General features: G+C 43.5%; 1 protein-coding gene across 3 annotated transcripts in view; it reads left to right on the plus strand.

Moving 5' to 3' along the window:
- DNAAF4 (dynein axonemal assembly factor 4) overlaps positions 1 to 20,767 on the plus strand; it is an 86,272-nt gene that overhangs the window by 58,599 nt on the left and 6,906 nt on the right. Inside the window, exons 7-9 of one of the 3 annotated variants that reach the window (XM_023228576.2) lie at positions 6,659 to 6,812; positions 11,050 to 11,155; positions 14,125 to 14,514. In XM_023228576.2, the coding sequence (XP_023084344.1) occupies positions 6,659 to 6,812; positions 11,050 to 11,155; positions 14,125 to 14,234 (370 nt within the window). In that variant the 3' untranslated portion in view covers positions 14,235 to 14,514. Of the gene's footprint in view, positions 1 to 6,658; positions 6,813 to 11,049; positions 11,156 to 14,124; positions 14,515 to 20,767 lie in introns of those variants that run through there. The other 2 variants (XM_023228577.2, XM_023228575.1) reach the window with 2 other exon arrangements.

Raw genomic sequence — 20,767 nt, forward strand, 5'->3', positions numbered from 1 at the left:
GGCAATTTGTGTTCATATTTTGAGGCAGCTATAGATATTATTTATTATATTTCATCATACACACTTCTGTGTTTATTTTCCTATTGCTTCTACAACAAACTACCACAAAGTTTGTGGCTTAAAACAACACAAATTTATTATCTTGTAGTTCTGTAGTTCAGAAGTCCAAAATGAGTTTTACTGGGCTAAAATTAGGTGTCAACTGCATTCCTTTTGAAGGCTCTAGGAGAAAAGCTATTTTCTTAAATTTCTAGCTTCTAAGCTATTTGCATTCCTTGGATTGTGGCTCCCCAGCCACTGATTGCATTCTTCTGAGCTCTGCTTCCATGGTCTCTTCTCCTTTTCTGACTTTCCTGCCTCCTTCTTTCTTTTATAAGGCCTCTTGTGTTTATATAAATCCCACCTACATCATCCAGGGTACTCTCTCCATCGAACTATTTAACTTAATCACATCTGCAAGGTCCTTTTTGCCACGTTAGGTAACATTCATAGGTTCTGGGATTAGAATATGGACATCTTTTTTGGGGGGGCGGCGGGGGCATTATCTGTCTACCACAGTATCTGTATTTTTCTTTTCTTTCTATTTTTTCTTGGTCTTTTCTCTTGTCTGTTACAACATCAGGGATTGTTTTGTGGCGTTTAGCTGGAGTTGGCAATTTTTCTGAAGGTTAGAAGCCTAGAACTGACAGGTTGGCTCTTCTAACTCCCAAGAGTAAAACCAGACATAATCTTTCCTCCTCTTTGTCTTCTCCCTTTCTTCCTTCCTATTCATTTATTCAGCCATTAAATAAGCAATTATTGATTGCTTGCTATTTGCCAGACTATAGGCACTGAACAACAGAAATCAGGAGGAGAGAGACATACACAAATACTTAAAACACTGTGTGGGAAGTACAATAACATGGATAAGAACAAGGTAATAGGGCTGGGCGTGGTGGCTCATGCCTGTAATCCCAGCACTTTGGGAGGCCAAGGCAGGCGGATCACCTGAGGTCAGGAGTTCAAGACCAGACTGAACAACAAGTAGAAACCCCGTCTCTACTGAAAGTACAAAATTAGCTGGGTGTGGTGGCCCATGCCTGTAATCCCAGCTACTCCGGAGGCTGAGGCAGGGTAATTGATTGAACCTGGGACGTGGAGGTTGTGGTGAGCTGAGATCGTGCCACTGCACTCCAGCATGGGCGACACAGTGAGACTCCATCTCAAAATAAAAAGAAAATTTCTGGCCAGGCACGGTGGCTCATGCCTGTAATCCCAGCACTTTGAGAGGCCAAGGTGGGCGGATTACTTGAGGTCAGGATTTTGAGACCAGCGTGGCCAACGTGGTGAAACCCCATCTCTACTAAAAATATAACAATTGTCCGGGCACAGTGGCTCACTCCTATGTAATCCCAGCACTTTGGGAGGCCAAGGTGGGTGAATCACCTGAGGTCAGGATTTTGAGACCAGCCTGGCCAACATGGCGCAACCCCATCTCTACCAAAAATACAAAAATTAGCCGGGCGTGGTGGCAGGTGCCTGTAATCCCAGCTAATCAGGAGGCTGAGGCAGGAGAATTGCTTCAACCCGGGTGGCGGAGGTTGCGGTGAGCCGAGATCGTGCCATTGCACTCCAGCCTGGGCAACAAGAGCGAAACTTCGTCTCAAAAAAAAAAAAAAAAAATTAGCTGGGTGTCGTGGTGGGCGCCCATAATCCCAGCTACTTGGAGGCGGAGGCAGGAGAATCGCTTGAACCCAGGAGGTGGAGGTTGCAGTGTGCCGAGATTGAGCCACTGCACTCCAGCCTGGGCGACAGAGCAAGACTCCATCTAAAAAAACAAGAGTAAGAAAAAGAATTGGGCCCTTTCCTAATACCATGTACAAAAAGAACTCAAAATCAAAGACCTAAATGTAAGGACTAAACTATAAAACTCTTAGAAGAGAACACAGGGTGCTTCCTTACATTGGATTTGGTAACTTTTCCTGGATATGACACCAAAACCATAGGCAACAACAAAAAAAATGGTTAGGTTGGACCACATCAAAATTAAAAACTTTTGTGCATTGAAGACACTATAAATAGAGTAAAAAGGCAACCCACAGAATAGAGAAAATATTTGCAGATCCAGAATATGTATGAACTACCACTCAACAACAAAACAAACAACCTTGTTTAAAAATGGGCAAAGAGGCCAGGTGCAGTGGCTCACGCCTGGAATCCCAGCTTTTTGGCAGGCCAAGGTGGGTGGATCACCTGAGGCCAGGAGTTTGAGACCAGGTTGGCCATCATGGTGAAACCCTGTCTCTATTAAAAATACAAAAACCAGTCGGGCATGGTGGCTCACACCTGTAATCCCAGCTAATCTGTGTCTCAGAGGCGTGAGAATCACTTAAACCTTGGAGGTAGAGGTTGCAGTGAGCTGAGATGGCACCACTGAACTCCAGCCTGGGCAACGGAGAGAAACTCTGCTCAAAAAAATAATAATAATTTAAAAAAATAATAATAATGGGCAAAGAACTTAAATAGGCATTTCTCCAAAGAAGAGAGTCAAATGGCTAGTAAATATGAAAAGATGTTTAACATCACTAACCATTTGGGAAAGGTCTATCAAAACCACTATGAAATGCCACTTCATACCCATTAGGATGGCTACTCAGAAAAAAAAAAACAGAAAATAACAAGTGTTAAGATGCAAAGAAATTAGCATCCTGTGCACTGTTGGTAGAGGTGTAGAATGATTCAGCTGCTATGGAAAACAGTATTGTGGTACCTCAAAAAAATAAAAATAGGGCCGGGCGCAATGGCTTACACCTGTAATCCCAGCACTTTTGGGAGGCCAAGGCATGCGGATCGCCTGAGGTCAGGAGTTCAAGACCAGCCTGACCAACATGAAGAAACCCTGTCTCTACTAAAAATACAAAATTAGCCAGGCATGGTGGTGCATGCCTGTAATCCCAGCTACGTGAGAGGCTGTGGCAGGAGAATCGCTGGAACCCGGGAGGCAGAGATTGCTGTGAGCCAAGATCGCGCCATTGCACTGTAACTTGGGCAACAAGAGCTAAACTCCGTTTAAAAAAAAACAAAAGTAAAAATAGATTTTTTTTTTCTTTTTTTGAGATAAGGTCTGGCTCTATAGCCCAGGCTGGAGTGCAGTGGTGTGAACTTGGCTCACTGCAACCTCTACCCTTCAGGTTTGAGCCATCCTCCCACCTAAGCCTCCCAAGTATCTGGAACCACAGGCACAAGCCACCATGCCCAGCTAATTTTTGTATTTCTTGTAGAGCCAGGGTTTTGCCATGTTGCCCAGGATGGTCTCAAACTCATGAGCTCAAGCTGTCTGCTCACCTTGGCCTCGCAAAGTTCTGGGATTATAGGCGTGAGCCACCATGCCTGACCTAAAATAGAATTATTATATAATCCAGTAATTCCACTTCTTGGTGTATACCCCAAAGAATTAAAAGCAGGAGGAACACAAACAGATATTTATACAACCATGTTCATAACAATAACATTCACAATATCCAAAACATGTAAGCAACACAAGTGTCCACTGAGGGATAAATGGATAAATAAAATGTGTTATATCCATAACAATGCAGTGTTATTTCAGCTTTAAAAAGAGAGGAAGTCCAGTCACATGCTACAACATGGATGGACTTTGAAGACATTATGCTAAATGAAATAGGCCAGTCACAAAAGGACAAACATATGATTTCACTTATGTGAGATACTTAGAGTGGCCAAACTCATAGAGACAGAAAGTCAAATGGTGGTTGCGAATGACTAGAGAGGATGGGGAATGGAGAGTTATTCCCTAACTCCTGGGTGTGGAGTCTCAATTTGAGGAGATGAAAAAGTTCTAAATATGGATAGTGGTGATGGTTGCACAATGCAAATGTATTTAATGCCACTGAATTTTCCGTATAAGAATGGTTAAAATGGTGAATTTCGTCATATATATTTTACTACAGTTTAAAAAATAAGGTTCATTGTAGACACTATAGATTACCTACCCAATATTTATTCTCTCCCTTCATCCTTATTAGATGAGCCTATATTTTGTTGAGGTGTGCAGCCCTTGCCCATGTGACTTAGGACAGTGACCCTATTCCAAGTCCAGGGATAAATTCTCATTGACTTCAACAGTTCATGATTGCTTTAGTTGCATTCCTGCTTAAAAATATATATATATATATATATAGGTACAAAAATACTTATTATAATGTTCTTTATAAAAGCAAAAGTATTGGAAAACAAGACCCCTTAAATGTACCTAAGTAGGAGGAAATTGGTTTCAGAAATCCTAGCACTTATGAGAGAATACTGTAAGAATAATCCATGTATTATATATACTCTATAAAAATGTATTTATCTATTTTTCAACATGGAAAGATGGACATGTTTTTGAATTTGAAAAGCATTCTAAACAGCAGTATATAGTAGTGAGGAGTCAAATTGGGGAGGTGGGTGTAGGAGGAAACAGAGAGAGAGAGAGATGGCGGCAGGGCAGGGAGCAGGCAGAGAGGGAGACAAGGATAAAGGAAAAGAGAGTTTGAGGGAGAGAAAGACTGGTTTTTATTTGTGTTTTTGTTTTAAGGGTATGTACTTTTGGTTAATGAGAGGTGAAAGGAAGTAAACTGGGAATTTTCTGGAAAAGATTTTCTTTCTCTTAGGGAACATGTATCAGAAAATACTGTGACCTTTTCTTCCAATGAGTATTATGCCTGTATGTGGCAACTTGGGCTATTATGTCCATGAGGAAAACCAGCCTGATTGTGGTTCCTGCTGAGTGCAGTTGAATGGACAGATGGAAGGAGCCTGCAGCCTTGATAACACTTTTGAGCTGCTGATTGGGCTTTTAGCTTCTTTCCTCTGGAGTTTTTATTTTTATTTTTTAAATCTTCTTTATAAGGGCCTTAATCCCATGGACTTTTAAAATGTGAGATAATTTATTTCCTTACTTGTTTAAGCCCACTTGAGTTGCGGTTCTGTTACTTGCAATCAGAAACGTCGCTGATATGAGGCATTTCAGAAATGTAAACTACCCACAGAATTAGCTTTTCTAGTTTGTACGAGTTATTTTCAGCTTGAGTTTAGCTCAAGTTAGATGTGACCATGGTGTAATCTTACCTTTTATTCAGTTTACTGGCTGCTTTTGTAGGTTTACTTTTGACATGTTTAATATTCTAGAGCAGCAAAGTATGCAGTATAACGGAATGAACATGAATACAAAGTTATATTTATGTGACATTTTTATTTTCAGCAAAGTATTTTCCATATTCCTGTTGATGTACTTTTTCAAATTTTTGTAAGTGGAAATTATACATAAAAAACAGGCCAGGTGCGGTGGCTCACGCCTGTAATCCCAGCACTTTGGGAGGCTGAGGTGGGCAGATCACCTGAGGTCAGGAATTCAAGACCAGTCTGACCAAGATGGAGAAACCCTGTCGCTACTAAAAATACAAAATTAGCCAGGTGTGGCAGTGCATGCCTGTAATCCCAGCTACTCAGGAGACTGAGGCAAGAGAATCGTTTGTACCCGGGAGGCGGAGATTGCAGCGAGCCAAGATTGTACCATTGCACTCCAGCCTGGGCAACAAGAGTGAAACTCTGTCTCAAAAAACAAACAAACAAACAAAAAACAAAGAAACTTTGCAGTTTGAAGAGATCCTTTAATCGTGTACATCTCTTTTTTTTTTTGAGATGGAGTCTCGCTCTGTCACCCAGGCTGGAGTGCAGTGGCCAGATCTCAGCTCACTGCAAGCTCCGCCTCCCGGGTTTACGCCATTCTCCTGCCTCAGCCTCCCGAGTAGCTGGGACTACAGGCGCCCGCCACCTCGCCCGGCTAGTTTTTTTTTTGTATTTTTTAGTAGAGACGAGGTTTCACCGTATTAGCCAGGATGGTCTCGATCTCCTGACCTCGTGATCCGCCCGTCTCGGCCTCCCAAAGTGCTGGGATTACAGGCTTGAGCCACCGCGCCCGGCCCATCTCTTTATTTGAAGAAAATTTTGGAACATTTGAACTGAAAGAGTATATCCATTGCAAGTAACCAAAAAACCCAATTCAAATTGGCTTTATATTGAAAGGAATTTATTGTCTTATATAACTAAACAGCTAAAGGTGTTTTCTATTTCAAGTAAAGTTTGATCCAGCAGCTTAACTGTATCATGAAGGGCTCGGTTTCTTTCTGCCTTTTTATTCCTTTAGTATTTCCATAGTATCAGCTTTATTCTAATGCCAGCTCATCCCATGGTGTTAAAAATGGTCAGCAGCAACGTGGGCTATGTGACTTCTTCATTTATATCCAGCAGGGGGAGAAGTATGCCCAACTTTTCATTCTCCAACTTTGAAACCATCCCACAGGCTTCAGTCTAAATAGAACATTATAGGTCACACAAGCCCATCCCTGAGTCAATTACTGTAGCAAAAATAATGAAAATATGCCTACTGGCTTAAATTACTAATGTCTACCCTTGGAAGTGGGAGTGAGGTCCATTCCATTCAAATGACAGGCTGGTATATGTGAAAAGAGATGGATTCAGTGCAGCCAACAATGTTTACCCTAAAGAGAATGCAAAAAGAGGTAAGCCATCCTGTTTGTCAAATACAATTAGATATTATTTCTGTGTCTCTCTTTCAATGTTAAATTGTTTTTCTTCTCTGTTTTTGTCTCATTAGCAAATTGTTTGCAACAGAAAACTATTTGGCAGCTATCAATGCATATAATTTAGCCATAAGACTAAATAATAAAATGCCACTATTGTATTTGAACCGGGCTGCTTGCCACCTAAAACTAAAAAACTTACACAAGGCTATTGAAGATTCTTCTAAGGTATGGATATGTATTTATGATATATGGTGCTTTAAATATATCCTTCTATTAATTGGTTTAAAGATTATCTTTTTCTGTTCAATTGAAATAATTGAAATGCAAAGATTTTAAAAATTGTCTTTCTTATTGAATCTTTTTTTTTTTAACTGATTTTTTACTAATGGACAAGGATCTGGTGTTTTTTTGTGACTTCTATGAATAGTTAGATTAAAAATCAGCTATTACTGGCCAGGCCTAGTGGCTCACACCTGTAATCCCAGCACTTTGGGAGGCCAAGGTGGGTGGATCACGAGGTCAGGAGATTGAGACCATCCTGGCCAACATGGTGAAACCCCATCTCTACTAAAACACAAAAAATTAGCTGGGTGTGGTGGTGTGTGCCTGTCGTCCCAGCTACTTGGGAGGCTGAGGCAGGGGAGTCGCTTGAACCCGGGAGGTGGAGATTGCAGTGAGCCGAGATTGTGCCACTGCACTCCAGCCTGGAGAGAGAGAGAGACTCCATCAAAAAAAAAACAAAAAACAAAAAAACTCCAGGGTTACTGTATTGCCCTGGTGTATCACTTCAAGTTCACAAGGAAATTAGTAAATGTGTTTTTTGTTTTTTAGACCAGGTCTTGCTCTGTCACCCAGGCTGGAGTGTAGTAGGAAGATGACAACTCACTGCTGCAGCCTTGATCTCCTAATCTCAAGCGATTCTGCCACCTCAGCTTCCCAAGTAGCTGGGATTATAGGCACACAACCACCACACCCAGCTAAGTTTTGTATTTTTTTTTTTTTTTTTTTTTGATAGAAACGAGGTCTCCCTATGTTGCTCAGGTTGGTCTTGAACTCCTGGGTTCAAGGGCTGCTACAACCTTGGCCTCCCAAAATGCTGGAATTACAGGCATGAGCCATTGTACCCAGCCGGAAATTAGTAAATGGTGGTCAGTTGTGTTTACCCCTTTCCTTTCCCCTTTCCTTTCTTTTTTCTTTTCTTCTCCTTTCCTTCCTTCCTTCCTTCCTTCCTTCCTTCCTTCCTTCCTTCCTTCCTTCCTTCCTTCCTTCCTCCTTCCTTCCTCCCTTCCTCCCTCCATCCCTTTCTCCCTCCCTCCCTTCCTTTCTTTCCTTTTTGTTTCTTTCTTCATCTCTCCTTCCTTCCTTCCTTCCTCCCTTCATTCCCTCCCTCCCTCCCGCCCTCCCTCTCTCCTTCCATCTCTTTTCTTTCTTTCTTCCTCCTCCTTTTTTTTTTTTCTTTTTTTTGAGATAGAATCTGGCTCTGTCACCCAGGCTGGAGTACAGAGGTGTGATCACAGATCACTGCAGTCTCCACCTCCCAATCTCAAGTGATCCTCCCACCACAGCCTCCCAAGTAGCTGGGACTAGAGGCATACATCACCACACATAGCTAATTTTCGTATTTTTTGTAGAGATGGGGCTTGGCCATGTTGCCCAGGCTGTTCTCCAACTCCTGGGCTCAAGCAGTCCCCCTGCCTCACCTTTGCAAGGTGTTAGGACTACAGGTGTGAGCCACCTCACCTGGCCCACCCTTTTTCTTATTAAAGTTTTGCAGACTCAGCCGGGCACGCTGGCTTACGCCTGTAATCTCAGCACTTTGGGAGACCGGGGCAAGCAGATCACCAGAGGTCAAGACCAGCCTGCCCAACATGGTGAAACCCCGTCTCTACTAAAAACACAAAATTTAGCCAGCTGTGGTGATGGGTCTGTAGTCCCAGGCTACAGGAGAGGTTGAGGCAGGAGAATCACTTCAACCCAGGAGGCAGAGGTTGCAGTGAACTGAGATCATGCCATTGCACTCCATCCTAGGTGACAGAGTGAGACTCCATCTCAAAAAAAAAGTTTTGCAGACTCAGTACATGGTAGAAGGAAGAACACTTGGTTTTCCCTTGTTATCTCTACCACGTGTGCAGTAAAACGATATCCCTTTTTTAAAAAAATTTTTAAGGTTTTTCTTTTGAGACGATGTCTTTCTCTGTCGCCCAGGCTATAGTACATTGGTGTGACCTCTGCTCACTGCAACCTCTTCCTCCCAAGTTCAAGAGATTCTCCTGCCTCAGCCTCCCAGGTAGCTAGGATTATAGCTGCACACCACCACACCTGGCTAATTTTTGTAGTTTGTATTTTGTTTTGTTTTGGTTTTTTTTTTTTTTTTGAGACGGAGTTTTGCTCTTGTTGCCCAGGCTGTAGTGCATCGCGATCTCAGCTCACAACAACCTCTGCCTCCTAGGTTCAAGCAATTCTCCTGCCTCAGCCTCCTGAGTAGCTGGGATTACAGGCATGCGCCTCCACGCCGGGCTAATACTGTATTTTTAGTAGAGATGGGTTTCTCCATGTTGGTGAGGCTGGTCTCAAACTCCCGACCTCAGGTGATCTGCCCGCCTCGGCCTCCCAAAGTGCTGGGATTACGGGCTTGAGCCACCATGCCCGGCCTAATTTTTGTATTTTTAGTAGAGACAGGGTTTCACCATGCTGGCTAGGCTGGTCTCAAACTCCTGACTTCAGGTAATCCACTCGCTTCAGCCTCCCAAAGTGCTGGGATTACAGGCATGAGCCACCACACCCAGCAAAATTTTTTTTTTTTTTTTTTGAGACGGAGTCTCGCTCTGTCGTCCAGGCTGGAGTGCAGTGGCCGGATCTCAGCACACTGCAAGCTCCGCCTCCCAGATTTACACCATTCTCCTCCCTCAGCCTCCCGAGTAGCTGGGACTATAGGTGCCCGCCACCTCGCCCGGCTAGTTTTTTTGTATGTTTTTGTAGAGATGGGGTTTCACCGTGTTAGCCAGGATGGTTTCGATCTCCTGACCTCGTGATCCGCCCGTCTCGGCCTCCCAAAGTGCTAGGATTACAGGCTTGAGCCACCGTGCCCGGCCAGCAAAATTTTTTTAAGTTTTTAATTTTTAAGAGATAGCCTGTTGCCCAGGCGAGAGTGTAGTGGCTCACTGCAACCTCAAGCTCCTGGGCTCAAGTAATCATTCTGCCTTGGCTTCCCAAAGTGCTGGGATTACAGGTGTGAGTCACCATGCCCAGCCCAAATATTGCTACGGTCATTCTCTCATTTACAGGGTAATTTACTGTATTCTACTTTCCATTACTAGTATTTCATGTGAATGTCTCTAACTTCTACAGCTTTTTCTTTTTTCCATGTCAAGATAACTTGTTTTAAGGTAATATCATGTGCAAAATCTCTTAGGTAGCTTCTTGAGATTGAGGATATGGAGGACACAACCAAGTCCTCACACTTTGATATCATACTACTTTTATGATCCAGTTTTTCTTTGACTCTCACAATGCAAACAAATATTTATTGAATGAATGAATAAGCTGAGTACAATCTGAATACAAAAGCTCACAAATGCTATTTAATAATTCCTCCTAGTAAAAATAAAGCTGTGGAGATGTGAAATGATAAGCCTAACAATAACCTTGGAGGGGTATGAATCCCATACAGGAGCAACTGAAAAATTTCTTAAGTTGTTCAACATATCTCTTCTGGAAGACCTGATAATAATTATTTGTTATGTATATATAAATTCCTGTAGCAGCTAAGCTAAGCTAAAAATTTAGGTGAGGACTGGAGGCCTTTTTTTTTTTGAGATGGAGTCTTGCTTTTGTTGCCTGGGCTGGAGTGCAGTTGCCACGATCTCAGCTCACTGAAACCTCTGCCTCCCGGGTTCAAGCAATTCTCCTGCCTCAACCTCCCAAGTAGCTAGGACTACAGGTGCGCACCACCACACCCAGATAATTTTTGGTTTTTTTTGAGACAGAGTCTCGCTCTGTTGCCCAGGCTGGAGTGTGGTGGCATGATCTCCACTCACTGCAAGCTCTGCCTCCCGGTTTCACACCATTCTCCTGCCTCAGCCTCCCGTGTAGCTGGGACTACAGGCGCCCGCCACCGCGCCCGGCTAATTTTTTTTGTATTTTTAGTAGAGACAGAGTTTCACTGTGTTAATCAGGATGGTCTCGATATCCTGACCTCGTGATCCGCCCGTTTCGGCTTCCCAAAGTGCTGGGATTACAGGCGTGAGCCACCGCGCCCGGCCAATTTTTGTATTTTTTTTAAGTGGAGACAGAGTTTGGCCATATTGGCCAGGCTGGTCTCAAAATCCTGACCTCAGGTGATCCACCCACCTCGGTCTCACAAAGTGTTGGGATTACGGGTGTGAGCCACCATGCCAAGCCTTTTGCTTGTTTAAATTAAGAAATTATAACTTTCATGTAATAATTATATATATTTTGTAAGGCACTGGAATTACTGATGCCACCTGTTACAGACAATGCTAATGCAAGAATGAAGGCACATGTACGACGTGGAACAGCATTCTGTCAACTAGAATTGTATGTAGAAGGTAAGGAATTGATAGAAATGGTTTAAGTCCAAAATTATACTCTGAAAAAAAGTCATTGGAATTATTTAAGATCATGACTTTGAAGGACTCCATTTTTAAATATTTTTAGCATTTAATTTATTCTTAGTAATGTCTGCAGCATATCTGACAATACATTATTTCTAAATTATATTTTAAAAATTAATTGTAGAAGGGAATTGAAATAAGTGTGAAAAACACATTTCAGTCTAGAAAAATGCTATATTGACTGGGTGCAGTGGCTCACGCCTGTAATCCCATCACTTTGGGAGGCAGAGGAGGGCGGATCACCTGAGGTCAGGAGTTTGAGACCAGCCTGACCAACATGGAGAAACCCTCTACTAAAAACACAAAATTAGCTGGGCATAGTGGCTTATGCCTGTAATCCCAGCTACTCAGAGGCAGGAGAATCGCTTGAACCCGGCAGGCGGACGTTGTGGTGAGCTGAAATTGCGCCATTGCCCTCCAGCCTGGGCAATAACAGTGAAATTCCTTCTCAAAAAAAAAGGCTATGTTACCAGACAACTCTTCATAGAAACATATGTGATAAATGTTGGGTGTGGTGCTTCACCCCTGTAATGAAGGGTGGCTTGAGGCCAGGAGTTTGAGACCAGCCTGGGCAACATAGTGAGACCCTGTCTCTTAAAAAAAAAAAAAATACATGATATGCCAGGCGCGGTGGCTCATGCCTGTAATCCCAGCACTTTGGGAGGCTGAAGCAGGCGAATCACAAGGTCAAGATATCGAGACCATCCTGGCTAACACGATGAAACCCTATCTCTACTAAAAATAAAAAAACAAAATTAGCCGGGCATGGTGGCAGGTGCCTGTAGTCCCAGCTACTCAGGAGGCTGAGGTGGGAGAATGGCGTAAACCCGGGAGGCAGAGCTTGCAGTGAGCCAAGATCGTGCCACTGCACTCCAGCCTGGGTGACAGAGCAAGGCTCCGTCTCAAAACCAACCAACCAACCAAACAAACAAAAAATATGATGAAATATATAAATGATTCGAGATATCATATTTATCTCAAAGAGCTTCCTTGGTCATACCCTGTATGTATATATGTATTTGTGTGTCTGTGTGTGTGTATACACACACACCTAAGCTCGGAAATAATGGATCTACCATAGTGCAGGAATATTGCTTATATTTGTTAGATTGTATTAAGGTCTGTAATTTAGCTCCATGTATACAAAAAACATACCATTTATTTTATTTTATTTTAAATAGATTTAGGTGGCCAGGTGCGGTAGCTTACACCTGTAATCCCAGAACTTTGGGAGACCAACATAGTGAAACCCCATCTCTACCAAAAATACAAAAAAAGCTGGGTGTGGTGGCACATGCCTGTAATCCCAGCTACTTGGGAGGCTGAGGCAGGGGAATCACCAGAACCTGGGAGGCAGAGGTTGCAGTGAGCCGAGATTGTGCCATTGCATTCCAGCCTGGGCAACAGGAGCGAAACTCCGTCTCAAAAGCAAAAAAAAAAAAAAAAAAAAAACCCAAAAACTATATATATATAGTTGCAGTTATTTGCAGTTACTCATGCTGCACCAAAGGCAAAATTTTGTAGTAGCCAAAGTTTATCTTCAAGGCTTCTCCTCCCATACCTCCCTAAGGAGAAGCCTGTTCAGCTTCCATTCACCCAAGGCCTAAAGGCCACCTCTTGATGATGTCTTGCCAGGGCTCCAGGCTATACATTTTTATTATTTCTGTTTTCATTTTTAAAATTGGCCCTGCCATTTGTAGAAGATTTTTTTCTAACCAAGGCATCCACATTGGGTTTATATGCCCCAACCTTTTTAAAATGTCTTCTTCAATTTCAGGAGGATAAAGATGACCAAGACAGGAATGAAAGGTTCTTTAGAAATTATGGTATCGTAGATTGTTTTGAGCTACAAAGACCCCTTCTTTTAAAGATGAGAAAGTTGAGGCTTGGAGAAGTTCAGTGAATTGCCTGAGCTGGCGTAACAAATCAATAGCATTTTAGGGACTAGAACTCAAGTTTCCTTACTCTGAAATAAATTTTTTTTTTTCCATTGCGTTTTTGGGTAAAGATTGAGATCCAGTTACATATTTTTAACAAGCAGTAGACAATGCTTTCATTTTTAACCATTTTTTCTCAAAGGAATTCTGTACATATAATAGCTACAGAAAGAAGCTTATACTACCGGCCGGGCGCAGTGGCTCACACCTGTAATCCTAGCACTTTGGGAGGCTGAAGTGGGTGGATTGCCTGAGTTCAGGAGTTTTAGAACAGCCTGGGCAACAGCCCTCTCCACTAAAATACAAAAAAGTAGCTGGGCGAGGTGGCGGCGGTGCCTGTAGTCCCAGCTACTCAGGAGGCTGAGGCAGGAGAATGGCGTAAACCCAGGAGGCAGAGCTTGCAGTGAGCCGAGATCGTGGCACCGTACTCCAGCCTGGGAAACAGAGCGAGACAGTCTCCAAAAAAAAAAAAAAAAAAAGAAAGCTTATACTGTGTTCTAGTCTATGAATAAAGTATGGTTTCAGTCTACAAAAAATATTAATTAATTAATTAATTTATTTATTTATTTTGAGACGGAGTCTCGTTCTGTAGTCCAGGCTGGAGTACAGTGGCGCCATCTTGGCTCACGGCAACCTCCACCTCCTGGGTTCAAGCAATTCTCCTGCCTCGGCCTCTCATTTATGTCATAATGAGTCTAAGTTGTTGGTTTATTTGTGCATGAATTTAAAATAACTGTTGCTTACAGAACATTGAATAAAATAATAATTCCCTAAATCACTGAAAATTTTCTGCAATTTTACAGAGATACTACTATGTGTGTAAAGATGGGAATCCAATTTAAAACTTGGTACTTGTCCTGAACCATGCTACTAGTGGTTATTTTTACTTTAAACAACTATCGCCTAGATAAAAGAAGTACTAATAAAATATTTATTGTATTAATCATCATTGCTATATAAACACAGGCCTACAGGATTATGAAGCGGCACTTAAGATTGATCCATCCAACAAAATTGTACAAATTGATGCTGAGAAGATTCGGAATGTAATTCAAGGAACAGAACTAAAATCTTAATGACTATTAGAAGTAACTAAATATTGTTATAAGTTTTTTAAAAAGACCTGGAGGCATTAGGAATCTTTGTACATATTATGGCCAATTGTACAGAATTGCTTTCTGTTTAGTACTCTAGTTCTGTAGAGGGCAAAATATTATAAATCTATAGAAAATAAACTGACTTGAACCATTTCTGAATAAATCTAAATAATCTATTTTGATTCCTTATTTCTTCATATTAATACATACGTATACATTTTTGTGTTACTGAATTAAGCTTGCCCTTGTAACAAAATATATTTTGGCCGCGCGCAGTTGCTCAAGCCTGTAATCCCAGCACTTTGGGAGGCCGAGACGGGCAGATCACGAGGTCAGGAGATCGAGACCATGCTGGCTAACACGGTGAAACCCTGTCTCTACTAAAAAATACAAAAAACTAGCCGGGCGACGTGGCGGGCGCCTGTAGTCCCAGCGGCTTGGGAGGCTGAGGCAGGAGAATGGCGTAAACCCAGGAGGCAGAGCTTGCAGTGACCTGAGATCCGGCCACTGCACTCCAGCCTGGGCGACAGAGCAAGACTCCGTCTCAAAAAAACAAACAAAAAAAAAACAAAATATATTTTGGTATAGTTACCAGGACACTTACTGATTAATTTTTAACAAGGTAGAATTTTAAAATAAAAGATTGTTTATAAATAACTTTTGTTTGTATTAATATACCATTTAATTGACTGAATGGTTGAATTTGGTATAATAAATGTTGACAGGTTTTCCATTAGTTTCCAAATGCACAGAACCTTATTTTTTGTTTAATACTTCTCTAATGCTTGTTCAAGATTAGACTAGTTCAGCCTAGTATAAAATAACTGTTTAGAAAACTTAGCTTGCAGTGAGCTGAGATCCGGCTACTGCACTCCAGCCCGGGCGACAGAGCAAGACTCCGTCTCAAAAAAAAAAAAAAAAAAGAAAGAAAATTTATCTTCAACTTCAGTTATAGGCTGTGCACCTGAAAACCGGTCATATTTCATAACACTATCTGGTGAAGATAAATTTTTGAGCGAAATAGTTCTCTAGTACCTCCAAGTAGACAAGGAGGGGAAAAAGACAACAAAGTGTAAGATATTAACCTGGAATATTATGGTATTGGCATTGGATTGCACCACCATTTGTGTTGTATCACTGGGATTATGCAGGTGTTAAGCACAATAGCACAGCTTCCCTTTTGCATGTAGTTATTGTAATTCTTTAATTACATTTTAAAGGTTTTGTTTTGTTTTGTTTTGTTTTTGAGATGGAGCCTCCCTCTGTGGCCCAGGCTGGAGTGCAATGGCACAATCTCGGCTGACTGCAACCTCCTCCTCCCAAATTCAAGTGATTCTCCTGCCTCAGCCTCCCTAGTAGCTGAGATTACAGGTGCCCACAACCACGCCCAACTACTTTTTTTTTTCTTTTGTTTTGAGGCAGAGTATCGCTCTGTCGCCCAGGCTGGAGTGCAGTGGCATGATCTCGGTTCACTGCAAGCTCCACCTCCCGGGTTCAGGCGATTCTCCTGCCTCAGCCTCCCGAGTAGCTGGGACTACAGGCGCCCGCTACTACGCCCAGCTAATTTTTTTGTATTTTCAGTAGAAACGGGGTTTCACCATGTTAGCCAGGATGGTCTCAATCTTCTGGCTTCGTGATCCGCCCACCTAGGCCTCCCAAAGTGCTGGGATTACAGGTGTGTGAGCTACCAGTGTATCCGACCTTTTTTTTTTTTTTGAGATGGTGTTTCACTCTTGTTGCCCAGGCTGGAGTGCAGTGGCCTGGTCTCAGCTCACTGCAACCTCTGCCTCCTGGGTTCAAGTGATTCTCCTGCCTCAGGCCTCCCAAGTAACTGGGATTACAGGCGCCACCACGGCTGATTAATTTTTTGTATTTTTAGTAGAGACAAGGTTTCATCATGTTGGCCAGGTTGATTTCCAACTCCTGACCTCAGGTGATCCACCTGCCTCGGCCTCCCAAAGTGCAGGGATTATAGGCGTGAGCCATTGCACCGGCCTTATTTATTTATTTTTGAGATGGAGTCTGGATTTGTAACCCAGGCTTTAGTGCAGTGTAGTCTCGGCTCACTGCAACCTCTCTCTCCTGGGTTCAAGCAATTCTCCTGCCTCAGCCTTCCAAGTAGCTGGGATTATAGATGCGTGCCTCCTCATCCAGCTAATTTTGTATTTTTAGTAGAGACTGGGTTTTACCATGTTGGCCAGGCTGGTTTCGAACTCCTGACCTCAAGTAATCTGACCGCCTTGGCCTCCCAAAGTGCTGGAATTACAGGCATGAGCCCCCGCGCCTGGCCTAACAAATTTAGTTTAAAGATCTAATTGGCCTTTATCAGTGACTCATGAATCAAGCAGCATCTTATATAAAGATTTAGAAGAGACATTACTAGAAGTAGCAGAATAAAATGACCTTTGCAAAATTATGATTAAGACAGTGAAAGAGATTTAACTTAACTGAATTTATCTTGCTTTTAACCTCCAAGCTGTCCTTGTTCATTCCTGGGTGTAGGACTAACTTTAGAAAACTTAGTTTATAGTTTAAACAAAGTCAGTGATAGCCCTTTCCCAAAGCAGACCTCCTTCTTGCCTGGGGACTAAATTGCCTTTGTAGTACTAACATTAGCCACAAGGTTAAAAATTAGCACTTTGGGACGCTGAGGCAGGTGGGTCACCTGAGGTCAGGAGTTAGAGAGCAGCCTGGCCAACATGGTGAAACCCCATCTCTACTAAAAATACAAAAATTAGCCGGGCGTGGTGGCAGGTGCTTGTAATTCACAGCTACTTGGGAGGCTGAGGCAGGAGAATCATTTAAACCTGGGAGGTGAAGGCTGCAGTAAGCGGAGATTGGGCAATTGCTCTCCGGCCTGGGCAACAAGAGTGAAACTCTTATCTCCAAAAAAATTATGGTTTAGAAGTCATACTGCTGGAGGCCGGGCACGGTGGCTCCCGCCTGTAATCCCAGCACTGGGAGGCCGAGTCGGGTGGATCACTTGAGGTCGGGAGTTTGAGACCAGCCTGACCAACATGGAGAAACCCCGTCTCTACTAAAAATACAAAATTAACTAGGCATGGTGGCGCTTGCCTGTAATCCTCTACTCGGGAGGCTGAGGCAGGAGAATCACTTGAACCTGGGAGGCAGAGGTTGCGGTGAGCTGAGATTGCGCCATTGCACTCCAGCCTGGACAACAAGAGCGAAACTCCATCTCAAAAAAAAAAAAAAAAAGTCATACTGCTGGAGGCTACAAAATTCTGACCCTTCCTAAACTGCTCCTAAGATCAGTGCTTGAGATATTTTGCAGACCCCGCACTTAATGAATCAGCTGGCACCACCCAAATCAATAAGCTGACTCATCTAATCTTGTGGCACCCACCAGGGAACTAACTTAGCACAAGAAAACAGCTCCAGGCCGGGCGCGGTGGCTCAAGCCTGTAATCCCAGCACTTTGGGAGGCCGAGACGGGCGGATCACGAGGTCAGGAGATCGAGACCACCCTGGCTAACCCGGTGAAACCCCGTCTCTACTAAAAAAAAAACACAAAAAACTAGCCGGGCGAGGTGGCGGGCGCCTGTAGTCCCAGCCACTCGGGAGGCTGAGGCAGGAGAATGGCCTGAACCCAGGAGGCGGAGCTTGCAGTGAGCTGAGAACCGGCCACTGCACTCCAGCCTGGGCGACAGAGCGAGACTCTGTCTCAAAAAAAAAAAAAAAAAAGAAAACAGCTCCAACTCTCTATAATTTCATCTGTAACCAATGAGCACTTCTGGCTCACTGGCTTTCCCTCACCCACCAAGTTGTCTTTAAAAGCTCTGCTCCTTGGCTGGGCGCGGTGGCTAACGCCTCTAATCCCAGCACTTTGGGAGGCTGAGGCAAGTGGATCACGAGGTCAGGAGTTCAAGTCCAGCCTGGCCAAGATGGTGAAACCCCCATCTCTACTGAAAAAACAAAAAAAATTAGCTGGGTGTGGTGGCGGGAGGCTGAGGCAGAGAATTGCTTGAACCCAGGAGGCAGAGGTTGCAGTGAGCCGAGATTGGGCCACTGCACTCCAGCCTGGGCGACAGAGCGAGACTGTCTCAAAAAAACAAAAAAACAAAAACAAAACTCTGGTCTCCCAAACAGCTGGTTCTGTATAAATTACTCTTTATTGCAATTTTCGTGTCTTAATAAATTGGCTCTGTCTAGGCAGCACCCCTTTAGGGGTAACAAAAACAATCGGTATTTATAAGGTAGCTCAAGCAGGAACAAGAAACAGCATAATACGAAAAGTGGGTTGGTTGATGTCTGGTAACTTCAGATCACTTTCCTTGCAAGAGTTACAACAGTGGGGACTTGCCTATCCTGCCAGCTAAAAGGGGCCTGTTTGGGGATTTGGCTATCATCTCTCTCATGATTTATCAGGAGATCAGATAAATAACCAAATTTTGGGCCAGGCTCGGTGGCTCACACCTGTAATCCCAGCACTTTGGGAGGCTGAGACGGGCGGATCACCTGAGGTCAGGAGCTCCAGAGCAGGCTGGCCAATCCCATCTCTTCTAAATATACAAAAATTAGCTGGACATGGTGGCAATCACCTGTAATCCCAGCTACTCGCGAGGCTGAGGCAGGACAATGACTGAGACAGTGAAAGAGAGCTAACCTAACAGACTCCATCTTGGTTCTAACCTTTAAGCTGTCCTTGTTTCTTCCTGTGCATAGGCTGAACTAACTTTGGGAGGAACTTCGTTTATAGATTATAGTTTAAAACAAAGATGGTAACAACCTTTTCCCAAAACCTTTTCCTTCCTGCCTGGGGATTAGACTGCCTTTGTAGGACTAAGAAATTAGCCACAAGATTAGAAATTATGGTTTAGGAGTCATGCCGTTGGAAGTTAGAAGATTCTGACCCTCACTAAACTGCTCCTAAGATCAGTGCTTGAGATATTTTGCAGACCCTGCACTTGCTGGATCAGCTGGCACCACCCAGATCAATAAACTGGCTCATCTGATCTTGTGACCCCCACCCAGGAACTGACTCAGTGTAAGAGGACAGCTTCAATTCCTTTTGATTTCATCTCCTGCTTAACCAGTCAGCACTCCTGGCTCACTGGCTTCCCCTCCCCCACCAAGTTGTCCTTAAAAACTCTTGATTCCCAAATGCTTGGGCAGTCTGATTTGATTAATAATAAAACGCGGCTGGGCGCGGTGGCTCAGGCCTGTAATCCCAGCACTTTGGGAGGCCGAGACGGGTGGATCACAAGGTCAGGAGATCGAGACCATCCTGGCTAACACGGTGAAACCCCGTCTCTACTAAAATACAAAAAACTAGCCGGGCGAGATGGCGGGCGCCTGTAGTCCCAGCTACTCGGGAGGCTGAGGCAGGAGAATGGCGTGACCCCGGGAGACGGAGCTTGCAGTGAGCTGAGATCTGGCCACTGCACTCCAGCCTGGGCGACAGAGCGAGACTCCGTCTCAAAAAAAAAAATAATAATAATAATAATAAAACGCTGGTCTCCTGCACAGCTGGCTCTGTGTGAATTACTCTGTCTCTATTGCAGTTCCCTTGTCTTGATAAATTGGCTCTGTCTAGGCAGCAGGCAAGGTGAACCCATTGGGGAGTTACACTAGCGCAAGAGGTTCAGTCCAAATCAGTGGCGTTCCATATATTTTATTTAACACATCCCAGAAAGAGGTTGTGAAATGTATCAAGCAAAAGGGTTCTGTCCCAGACCAGGCTTGGGATGATTTTCTTTTCCACACGTTAGCTCTTTGCTGACAGAGGTCAAAATATTAGTCCTAATATAGAGATATTGTCTAATAGTTTAGTGTTATATAAACCTATTCTGTCTTGGTTCCCTAGTGTAGACGAAAATAAGAGTTGAACAGTAGTTAAACTGGAAAAAAAAATGCTTTTACTCAGTAACTGTTATAATAAGGAAAAAGAGACCTCAGCATGGAACGAGGCTCAGTTCTTTTCGTTTCTGTAAGGTCTGAGAATAAAAAATGAAAAAGAACTAGGCTCAGTTCCAAATATGACATGGACAAGTAGGGATTTATAGCCAAGGAGTAGGTTGGGTAATGAAGGTGGTCAGTGGATGAAAAATTACTAAGAGAAAACATTAGGGATAGAGAAATTTTGGTTAAATTGACCTAACAGGATTCTTGCTGAAGACAGGCCAGGTTGATCAGGTATTACCGGCGGCAGGTGGGGGTGGTTGTAGGGAATGAGGAATCTGGTCAAATATCAAGGGTGATCAGATATTGATGGTGGGGATTCTGGCTAAAGGAACTTGGCAAGATTCTTGCCATGACTGGGCTCTTAAGAGCAAGGTACGTGGCTGGGCATGATGGCTCACGCCTGTAATCCCAGCACTTTGGGAGGCTGAGGTGGGTGGATCACCTGAGGTTGGGAGTTCAAGACCAGCCTGACCAATATGGAGAAACCCCATCTCTGCTAACAATACAAAATTAGCCAGGTGTGGTGGCACATGCCTGTAATCCCAGCTACTCGGGAGGCTGAGCCTGGAGAATTGCTTGAACCCTGGAGG

This window comes from Piliocolobus tephrosceles, chromosome 6 (genome assembly GCF_002776525.5).
Source record: "Piliocolobus tephrosceles isolate RC106 chromosome 6, ASM277652v3, whole genome shotgun sequence".
NCBI lineage: Eukaryota > Metazoa > Chordata > Mammalia > Primates > Cercopithecidae > Piliocolobus > Piliocolobus tephrosceles.